Source organism: Erithacus rubecula (genome assembly GCF_903797595.1).
Source record: "Erithacus rubecula genome assembly, chromosome: 1".
NCBI lineage: Eukaryota > Metazoa > Chordata > Aves > Passeriformes > Muscicapidae > Erithacus > Erithacus rubecula.
Window position 1 is genome coordinate 91670950 of NC_136658.1, and position 11589 is coordinate 91682538.

Genomic DNA, 11589 nt, shown 5'->3' on the forward strand with positions numbered 1-11589 from the left:
TATTTACACTGAAATTGAGTTGTTTCTTTGTTTGTTTTTCCTTTCTTCTTCTTGTCTTATTTTCACTTCCCTTTATCCTGGTTTAGATTGCAAGCTAAGGGGCAGGAATATGGCTGCAGCATGGAAGGCACAAGCCAGACTTCCTGTACACCAACTCAATGAATGAGACCTTACTAAAAAAAAACCCAAGCAACTACAAAAACATAAAAATAAAGCAAAAAACCCCAAACCAACAACCCTCCTAAAAAGCAAACACCAAAAAGCCCCAGTAAAGCCCCCAAAAGATCCAAAAAACAAACCCTGAAAATTTCAGAATTATTTTGTCTTCATTGAATGACAGACTTAAGTAACCTTTTATGAAAATGCTGCTGTTGTTTTCATCTAAGTCCTGTATAAGGAACAGTTAGAACATATTCATCTCATCTGCATCCACAGGACATCTTTCTGTGTTCTTGTTTCTCTGAGGAAGGAGATTCTAGAAGGTTATTGCACTTCTGAAGGGTAAACCCTGTTTTTCACTGCACCATACACATCCATTTTTAAGCTGAAAATTATGAGAGAGTCAGGTTTTTTCCTTTTTACATCACTTACTGTCATCTGGAGAATAACTGGAGGTTTCTACATCCACTTGGTCTCCAAACAAAACAAAAAAATATTCCCATTACTCTACTAAAACTCCTCTTCAAATTCAGACATTGTTGCTGTCTGAAGAACTGTGAAATCCAGTTTGGCTTTTGCATAAAGGTCGAAACTGGAGGACTGCTGGATTTCTCTGAAATATCATTACCTTGAACAAGTCCACATGAAAGAGAAAATACACTTCTAGAAATGTTCTTAGGAACAAATTTGCAGTTTGTACCAGAGCCTCTGCTGATGATCTGTAACAGAACATCCTGTGCTTTGTCTTTTTCATGCTAAGGTTTTTAATTCAGGATTTTAAAGGATTTTTGCATTGTTTGCTCACTATCAGGAAAATTGCAAAGTTATGGTTTAACATAATTTGTAATCTTTTTCTTATTTCATATTCTGGAAAATACATGCATTTGCTAATACTGGGATAAAAACTGCTCATATTTCAGGTGTTAAACTGCACATGCATCTTTGCAATAAAAAAAATTTCAGCCATTCTGATTTAATTATTTTTTATATTTAGGACTGCTTAATACTGATATTTTTTACACCAAATTACTTTCAAATGTTCATTTTCTTCAACTCAATTTTTTTTTTTACTCTCATAAAAGAAACTCCTTTGCTCTGTTGTCATTTATGCTTAACTGAATAAGTTTTCTTTTTTCTTTTTTCCAAAAGGTTTGCCTAAGTGACCTAGTAACTTTATAAAAATAAAGAAAAAATAAAATAATTCAACTAGCTAAGACACTTATAAGGAAGAGTAATTCACTTTTTTCTTTGACTTCTTAAAGTAAAGAAAATGATTTTTCTGTATTCTTTGGCACAGCACAAAGTTTCAGGCAATTGCAGTTACAAAATTTCTATATTTCATTTTTAAAGTAACTTTGAACAGTTATTTCATTGGTTTTGATATATATCTGGTAAGGTCTTACTTAAATGTAAAGCATGGTAGTAATTTTCATATTAATGATTTTGAGTACTTCACTAGTATTGAGTACTTCACTAGCTTATTTTTTTGATATCCAAATTTTGAAAACTTTCTGAAGAAAATAATTTATAAAAAAATTCCTGTAGATGGATTTGGTTTTAGCTGACACCAACTTGCCCAAAAATATTCAAAGAAATTTCTTAGGGCTTCCATTTCATCTTTGTCCCATGTGTTTGATAAGTATCAGAAAAATTGCTCTTTGAATCTTACAGATCTTTTCACTCAGAAAAATTGCATCCACTTTATGAAAGAGGATAATGTCTGTATCAATTTATTTTCTGATAGTAAAATGTATTCCTGAAGGACAGGAAAAAAAATCAAAATACAAACCACAGATCTGAATAGGTTTCTCTTTGGGTTTTGCTGTTTTTGGCAAAGTGTTTCTGCTTTGTTCCCAAGGGTGTTTTTAACTGATTAATTGATTAACTGAAAGGGTGTTCTTAATCTCTTGCTGACTGCCATGGAAAACCACTACATGAAAATCAAGACTGGTTTTTTTTTCATAAGTAATAAAACGAGGCTTTTCTGTTTCCAAGGACTTTTAATATAGATTGAAAATTGTTGTTTCTGATTTGTTGAGGTTTTTTGGTTTTTTTCTGGCTTGGTTTGGTTTAGGTTTCTTTTTTGTGTGTGCCAACATTATCTTCTGTCTTCAGCATGCCATCAGCTGCTGCTTAGATGAACTGAAAATCACATGGACCATTTAGCAAGTAAATATTCTTCAAGCAAATCTTTAGCAGGTGTCTGGATTATTTCCATGAAATTTCTACAGATGTAATTTTTTCTTCTAGAGCAATATGTACTTTTCCATGTTGCTATCACCTAAGACATCCAAATACGAGGCATAACATTGCATTATAACACTTCTTACTTTAGCAGCATAATTTCTATACCCACAGATTCTTCCCTTTTAGGACTTTCTTCAACAAGAAAACACTGCAAATGATCAATCAATTCCTTTTGAAGGCGGTGATGAAGAATTCAGGAAAATAATTCTTTTTTATCTACTACAATTCAACAGATAATCTTGACTTTTGAACAGAATTCAGTGGAAGTTCCTCATACCACAGCACTTACTCTGGATAATGAGCTCAGTCATGAGATTTCTGTCTTCAGCAGTGTGGGAATGGTTTCAGTGTGTCTTGTATTTTTCCTGCAGCAGTTGTTCAGTATGATTATTAGACATTCAGAAATATGCAATCCTTTCTGGTTTAGTGGATGCTTAACACTGTGGATTTTATTCTGAGTATTTTGAAATCATTGCTACTGCTGTTTTTATCATGGTTTTCACTCAAATACTGTAAATTCTGAACAATTCTTTATGCAAGCCTCTTCTAGAAACTGATTGTTGTAAACCAACATTGTATCTTTGAATATCACTCAGTTATTCTTCACCTACACTGGGACATGATGTGCTGTCTTTTGACTGATGTAACAATATAATATCATAAGATACCCAGGCACTTAAAACAAATATTAAAAAAAAAATCATTGTAAAAACAACAAAGTTACAATTTTTAAAATTCAAATGGCATATTTTATTGCCAGTTTGAGGAATGCACATAGTTATGAAAATAATATGTATAATTTCATTATACTAACCAAATAATATTGTCTTTCCTATGTAGAGCTATTTATAGTTCAACAAGAATTTCACAAGTGAAGCCTTTCCTACATTGCTAAATTACCAAAGAGCTGAATATATGTGATATCTGCTATGCATAAGATTAGCAGAGAACCTAAAAATTCTGAATTAACTTAGAGGAAGCAGGAAGAAAGGATTCAATCTGATAACAAGAGTTATCTGAAGAAAGTAATTTTCAAGTGAGTTGTAGTTTTCATCTGTTACTGTGTAGAAACATTGAAAAGCATGAGTTAGAGTGTGGGAGTTGACAATGGCCACAGAGCACACTTGAGACACAGAAAAGTCTGTCCCAGTTTATGTTGGTGTGCTACACTCAAATGGTTCCCCTCAGAGGCATCTGAGTTCAAGAAGGGGCTACTCCCCAATGTACAGTGGAGAGCAGCCCTGTTTAACTTGTTTTTCTACAGAAAGAAGCAACACAATAATATGAATACAGGAAATGACAGTAGGTGCAAACCTGTAAAGCTGCTGTTGTAGATTAAATTCAGTGAAAATGAAGTCCAGGCAATAACACAACTATTCACATCAAGAACTGCTTATCAGAAAACACCAGCTAGCCATCAATGTTTAAGAAAGGTGTTTTATAACAGAAATGGCATTCCTATCCAGTGCATCACTCTATCTTGAATATATTAATATATCTTACTGAGAGACTTTTATTTAATCTCATGGCCTCTACATGTCTGTTGGACCAGTACTATTGTCTGTACGAGAGGATAAATAACTGGATAAAGACTAATAAAAGAAATCTTCTAGGTAGATTGAACAATAAACAACTATGTTCATAGCAGATTTGCTTGGACTAATGGCAGCCTATCTTAATCTGAAACTATTTAGAAATACAACTTCTTTAGTTTTGTTTTTCTTAACATGTAAAGGAAAGAGGTATTCTGAGAGTGAACTCATTGGACAACTCAGAGAACTGGAGAATTTCAGGAAAATGGGACTGAAATTATTTGTGAAGGACTGGGACAGGACTTTAAGGGTGCTGCAGGTCTGCTGTTTCAGAACAGGTTTGATACACTTGGCTTTGGGGAAGCACTGACAATTTTACTGCTAACTTCACTGTGGAAGAAATATACAGTTATCTTTCTAAATAACAAGGGTTTGCTATCCAGATGCTTTGGAGAACACAGGTACCTTAATTACTGAGAGATTAATTTGATCCTTGTAGTTAACCTTCTGACAAAATGAGATTTCATATCAGCTGAGAGACTGGGAGAGAGCTCTCTCTTTTTAATATCGTGCCTTGCACAGTTCATCAGCTTTGGTGATTGGAAGTCTGACAGTTCTTAATGTCTCCTGGTATATTGCACTGGCTGCTCCACAGCCACAGCCACGGACAGACAGGTTTCAGTTTCTGCAATGCTTAGGAAATGGGTGTTTAAAGTCTGCTGCTGCTTCTCCAGCACAACATGCAGTTCCATAAACACTGCTGCAGTGAACAGATAAACATTGCACAGGAACAGCTTTGCACTCCCAGAGCTCAGTGCTTTGCACTGTGTTATCCTGACATTCTGTAGCTTATCTGATAAAGTACCATCAGCTCTTCAAAACACTAGCAATGTCACACAGACATGAGATGATGTCATGCATGCCTTGTCCCCAAACCCACACATGATTTTGCAATGTGCTGTATGCTGTGCAAATTACAAAACCTAAACAAGTCTATTTTATGCAGGGGAAAAAAATCATGATGCAACTTCCTTATTTCTTTCTTTTCCCTATTTCTTAAGGGCTGCTTGTACCAACTGCCATTAATATGGAACTCCCAACTGTGTAGTACTATATGTAAGCCCTTGAGCAAACCTTGTTCTACAATGCCCATCGCCAAAAAAAGTGGCTGAAAATTTTCTTTTCAATGTCATTCAGCACAAATATACCATGACAGACCAAAATTGGTAAGACAGCTTGACCACAACGTTTTCATGTGCATGGCCTTATTGGAATTCCTTTTAACTGGCATTTTAGTTGCCATGTAAGTTTTTTCTGCTGATCTTCTGTCAAGTTGTTATAGTGCTGTGAATCAAATTCTCAGGTATGGCAAGTGTTGCTTGGTCTAAAATGGCACACAGTGCACTGATCAATCAAACCTTCTGGCTTTTTATGTTTTTTACCATCCATCTTGCCAATTAAACATGTCTGGAGAGCCTGAACTAAGGCTTAGTACAGAATTACATGCCTTCTCAGAATGTAAATTCCTAAATCTCAGTAAATGAAAGGTATATTTCTTGGAAATTCTCTGTGCATAAGAGATTTAAGTGGCAGTATTTGATTTTGTTTATTTTAATTCTAAGAAAACAAGAGATTCAAGTCCCAGACTAACCTTTCAAAATGTTACTGGAGGTAGATGAAGGGATGCCATCTTATATTACCTGGCTTTATCTTGCTTTGCCTTCCTTTAAATTTCCTTTCATTTTTTTTCCCAGAAAGACTGTGCCATTGCAGCTGTCACAGCCAGAGCCTTTTAAAACCTGCCATGTCCTATTGTCTGTGCCAGCAAGTCACCCAGCCTTTAAAAGTCTTTCCCCTTTGCACCTTCCAAGAAGCATTTAGAGGGTTCTCCCAGTCTAATGTGTGTAACAGCCATCACCTATCTGACCCGATTTAAGTGGAGACAAAGTGAACTGGTAGTCCCCAGGCTCTGTCATTGAATTGGTTCCTAAAGGTAAAATCACTTCTAATGTGAAAAGTACTGTGGAATAGAAGAATAGAAGAAGCTGCAAAGAATCTTAAGGTCACTTACTGTCCTTTAAATCCATGCTATAGTGTAGAACTGCTGCTTGTGACTTTTTCTTTTTAAACCTGTTTTATTATTTAAAAGCTGTGTGATGTAGTTACAGCATAGCAAATTCCAGTTTATTTCTGCTCTACCCATCCCACATTTCCTGGTGCCTTCCATTCTGTTGTACTGATGAACTGATTAATAAATATTAACTACTGTAGCACACATAAATCTCTGAAAGTCTGTTACTAGGCTAACAGGCTTTCTGTGACCTTAAAAAAATTAAGCAAAATACCAAAATACATTTTTCATTCAGTATTTAAAAACCTGAGATGATAAAAAAATTTGCAGTAGAGTACTGAGAAATGCAAATTATTGATGATTACAGTTTTCCAATGTTTTTATAGTCTCAGATGGGCAGGTAATCTGACTTACAGATCTCAGTTGTTTAATAACCTGCTTTTATTAAAAATAAAATACAGATTTTTCTTATTCTAATTAATTATTATTTGTTCGGTTTCTGAAGAATTATATACTTCATTGGCTGTAGGAGGATGGTGTACTTCCCTGAAAGTTCTGTTGTCTGTTTCTGCCTTTCCTATCTGCTCTATGTGAGGAAAATAGTAACTACTTTTTTGTTCACAGCTTTATGTTAAGTTTTTTTCTGATCCTCCACTGACCTGTTTGAGAGTGTTCCTTGAAAGAACCAACCGACATTTGCTTACTCTTGTTCCAAGAAATGGCTAATATTTTCAAACAAAATGAAAATACCAACTGAAGTTATATGAGAATAGACAGTTCAGTTTTCTGAAAATTAAACACAGAAAATTAAACTAAGAATGAACAGTCTATAAATTAAGAACTTTGGTTGTCATTTTGCAAAGCAGAATGTCACCTAAGAATTGTGCTATTGTGACAGTTATTTATAATTTACATTGGAAAAAATCTTATAAAAGCATGAGATGGGAAGTTAGCATCTATTTTGTATTTTCATGATGAGTATCCAGGTGTTTGCAATTAAATTATGGGGCAGAGGACAATGGGTTAATACAACAAAGAGAGGAAGAGAGGGAAAAGGTAACAATGTAATTATTTTGATAAGCAAAATGAGAAGCAGACAGTGCCCAGCAGTGGGTAAATATGATCAAGGAGCAAAAATACATTTTAATAAGCCTTGAAGAAGACTTAGTATATATTTCTGCAAATCTTATTAGCACTGCTTATGTAAAACACAACATTATTTAAACTATTCTATAATTTAGTTAATCAGAATTCTTCCAAGGGAATTAAATTATCATCGTTGTTTCGTAAATATGTGTAGCATGAAAATCACCATGTTTTGTTATTTTTGCTTTGGGCCATCTTGTTTTAGTCTTTCAGTATGCTGCAGTTTCTGTGGCAGAGTATCTGTACTGTCATTCTACCAAATGAATGATTTCCCATGTTGGTGGGATTTCCTAAGACCAGGGGATTTCCATTTTGTCATTTTATCACTTTATCACCAGCTGTTTTGTGGCTGTAAATTGCAGGTGAATCTGTCTGGAAAGTCTTCTTCTTCACTCCAAACTTCAGTCCTGAGGACTCCAATGGCTGCTTTGATTCTCACGTTTGCTTCTGCCACGGAGGATTCATTACACGCCATGATCCCCCACTGCTCTTTGATCTGTCCAGAGACCCTGAAGAGAAGGTCCCACTGACTCCAGAAACCGAGAGCCGTTTCCACGAAATCCTCGGGGTCGTACACCAAGCAGTAGACAACCACACCAGATCCCTGCATGCTGTTCCTAACCAGCTGTCATGGGACAACCTTCTCTGGAAGCCGTGGCTCCAGCTCTGCTGCTCGTCTCTCTTTCAGTCTTGCTATTGTGACTCTGAGTCAGGAGGGAGTTCACTGTAGGTGCACATGTGATAAACAAGCTGCAATTCCCTTCCAGAGACTGGACCAGCAGAGTGTGGGTGTCAGACTTGAACTTGTGGTACAAGTTTTCAGAAGGTTTTGTTGTGTTGGAGGAGGACCAGTCTCCAAAAACATATTGCAGTAGAAGAGAATTTCAGTCAAGTAAATGTGCCAAGAGAGGGAAGGCAAGACACACCTCTGACTTTTATCACACAGCATGAAGGACATGCTGCCGTCCTCATCTACACCTGGGTAGACTTGTAGGCATTTTCTATGGGAGGTAATTTTCTAGACCTTCAGCTTGAGCTTTTTTCTTACACAGCAAAGAATTTACCTTTCGGTTCTGTCAATCACAACTACTTAATGCACACTTTCCTGTCCTTTTTACTAAGTGTTATCCATTAGTAGGACATAGCACTGAGTAATTGAAAACAGAGAGATAAGAGTGGAGAGGTCCTCCTGTGACAGTCATTTGGTAACTGATAGATAGGTTAAGAGCTGACTTGCAACACATCTCTGTCAACAACCATGACAAATATATAAGAAATGACAGATTGCCAAGTCTAACTTTGAATGTGCCATAAAAATGCACAGAGCTATGGTAGGGGAAGACTTTGTGTCCATATTCAAATGATGCTCTCCAGCATCCCTGCTGTCCTGTTGCCTGGCAGCAACCTTTGTTTCAAAAGGTGCACCACTTCAAGTGCACCTTGAGTGTGTACCATAAGTCTTCGTGTATATATATGTGTGTGTGTGTGTGTGTGTGTGTCTGTGTGTCTGTGTGTATATATATATCTGTGTGCAAGTTGAATTCATAACCCATAAATTCTTCAATCCCTGATACAGGCACACCCTTATGATCATATTCCAACTGATAACATAAAAGATTTAGTCCATACTTGATATTTGAGTTCCAAATTCACATGATACTGCAAATTTATCTTTCTTTTATTTATCATACCTATTCTTCCATTGAATGGAAGCAATCACAAATAACTAAAATTTGGTCTGCCTTTAAATATCTTTGCCATCTTTTAAGCTCTCTGAATAGTATTTATCATTTTCTGAAAATAAGCTTGGACTTGAGTACTTAAAGCCAAATATAACTGACTCAGAGTTCTTAGCAAGGTCTTGGGAAATCTACTCTCCTCGAGGGCTAATTTTTGTATCCATTTTTATCTCTGTCTTATTCAGGCACATTTTCTTTCCACTCTACAGGCAAACTGTTTTCTTTGGCATATTGCAGACGAAAAGAAGATATCAGCAAAATACTAAAATGATTTGAGGCCTGATAATAGAAGGTGACTTGCTCCTTATCGGAAAGCAGCAGTTAATTCCCACATTACAATGTATTAAAACCTGTTTGGGGCAAAAGTGATCTGTGATGATAGTAATGCAGTAGCTTCAGTCAGCCAGCATTAAGGTTGTGACCCAGTTCTTGTGAGCTATTGAAGCCTTTCCTTTAAAAATATATTGTGATAAATGGTGTATTTCTCTCTCTGTAAAACCTCGGCTTTATTTGATTTTTCCGTTGCAGTTTCATTCAAAATGTCATTCTCCACAATACCCAGAAGCCTGTCCTGGGAAATGTACTTTTTCCTTGAAGTCCTGTTTTCGATGTTTCACCTTGTGTTCACGATCTTAATTATGTCCTCAGCAAACTCTCTGTAGGAGGCAGAGCCCTGTGACCAATATTTATCACTGAATGTACTGCATAACCTTAGGAAGAAAAGTGCTTCTCATTTGAATACAAATATTCTTCCATGAGAGTGGCTGCTTTCAATGTCATGGCAGGATCTGTACCTCCCAGATTTTTGGTCCTCACCGTGTGCCCTAGAACCCTTGGGCAAGCACTGGTGCCAGAGGGCAGCCCAGGCTGTGGCCAGAGTGCCAGAGCACCATGGTGTGCAGTGATGCTCTTTCCAACTTCCACAGCTCTGCCACAGCTTACACAAAAATTGTTCAAGCAAGTACTCCTGAAGAAAATGGAAAAAAAAAAAAGTGGTATGTTCAGTGCTGACTCAGACAAGGGGTTTGGTGTAATTAGATCTACTTTGTTTCCACAGTTTCTGGTCTATGACCTTTACAGAGATCTCAATTTATGTTTCCAAGGACATCCACATCAACATATTTTATCAGGAAGATGCTGTGTTGCTATTATTTATTTTTCTTTCTTTTTGCAGGTGCAAAAATTCTTTGTTCTGCTAGGCACAGCAGTTGTTTTGTGCTGCTTGATCAAAGTATCAAAAATAATGACTTTTCTACTGCTCTGATTTCTTCTTGAAAAATAATATGACATTTCTTTCATACCCCCCTTAGCTCTTGATGCCATCTTTCTAATCTCCTTTCCTAAAACATCCACACCCCTGAAATACTTTCCCATCTATTTCTTCCCACACAGTCCTTCTGTTTCCTTTTAATATTGATTGTAGTGGCTATTTTGCCCTAATCAATCAGAAAATGAAAGCTAATCTTTGTCATAAAATTTAACTTTTAGGGCTCCTTGATTCTGCTAATGTCCTGCTTATTTAGGGTCCAACAAAAATTAACTTTGCATTATAAAATATAAGTAATTAAATCCATTCTTACAATTGCTCCTTCAATGAAAATTCTGTGAAGAAGAGGGCATTATTTTTCATATTCTATGTTAATACCATGTAATTTAATAGCTAAAATAAACCTTCCCTGTATTGCAAATGTATTATACCTTTCAGTACCATACCTTCTGTTCTGGAGATGGCATGTCAGATCAGGGTAATTAAAGTAGTCTTGTTTATTTGCAAAATAAAATGTGAAGGACAATATAACATTTGTGTAATGTTACTGCCTGATATAACAAGGAAAAGTTTTGTTTTTAACAACAGGTTATTGATGGGATATACGTGATTCACAGCTTACTAACAAGGAAGGCTCAAGGAGAATGTGCTGCTCTGATGCTTGGAAACTGACTTTCAATCTATCATTTAATGAGCATTGCTCTTGTAACACGGTGCCTGTTTGTAGGATATGTCAGTTTAAACTGAGAGTTCAGCTTCAGAGGGTAGTGTATTCCCCCACAGTATTATTTAACAATATCATATCCTAATTTGTGACAGAGTCCCTGTACAGCCCAGAGCAAGTCATTTAACTGATTTCTCAGTTCCTCTGCTACACTCAGGAAAGGAAAACAGTATTTCTCTAACTGCTGGGAATACTGAAAGAACAGAAAATGCTGAAAGTGGTAAGCTGGTAAAGCTGAACTCTCCAGTATCTTCTCTATGGAAGTTCCAATTTAAAAGCTGGAAAACCAGGATGTAGAAAATCCCCCTCCCTATACAAGGTATATGTGATACCCTTAACTTGAGGTTTTCCAGGTGGGTTCTGTGTGTAGTTTAGTGCATGTGGATTGTGATCTGGAGGAGAGAGAATAGATGGCTAAGAAAGATACACACTTGGGATTCAGAGAAAGCTATAACTCACATTCTTATAATTATATTTATTCTCTTTTTTAGCAGCCAGGAAACTATGTGGAATAATAAATAATGTTTTTCCCTCAGGGACTGGATGTCACAGGTTCTCCGCTCTTAATAATAAATAGAAATGTCCTGACTTGCCTCCAATTATGGTCAGAAAAATCAAAGGAAAAAAGAAAAAGGAAATTGGAGCTTTGGAGAGAGGTGTCAGCTCACTTAAATCCAACTGAAAGCTTGCAGAGAACTAAGAGA

The 11589-nt window shown here is 36.3% G+C and overlaps 1 protein-coding gene across 9 annotated transcripts in view; it reads left to right on the forward strand.

Annotated features, from left to right (window-relative positions):
• STS (steroid sulfatase) overlaps nucleotides 1-8589 on the forward strand; it is a 112292-nt gene extending 103703 nt beyond the window's left edge. For all 9 annotated transcript variants that reach the window (XM_079311637.1, XM_079311634.1, XM_079311636.1 and 6 more), the window contains one exon: nucleotides 7518-8589. In XM_079311637.1, the coding sequence (XP_079167763.1) occupies nucleotides 7518-7885 (368 nt within the window). In that variant the 3' untranslated portion in view covers nucleotides 7886-8589. The remainder of the gene's footprint in view (nucleotides 1-7517) is intronic.
• Nucleotides 8590-11589: the final 3000 nt, after the last annotated feature.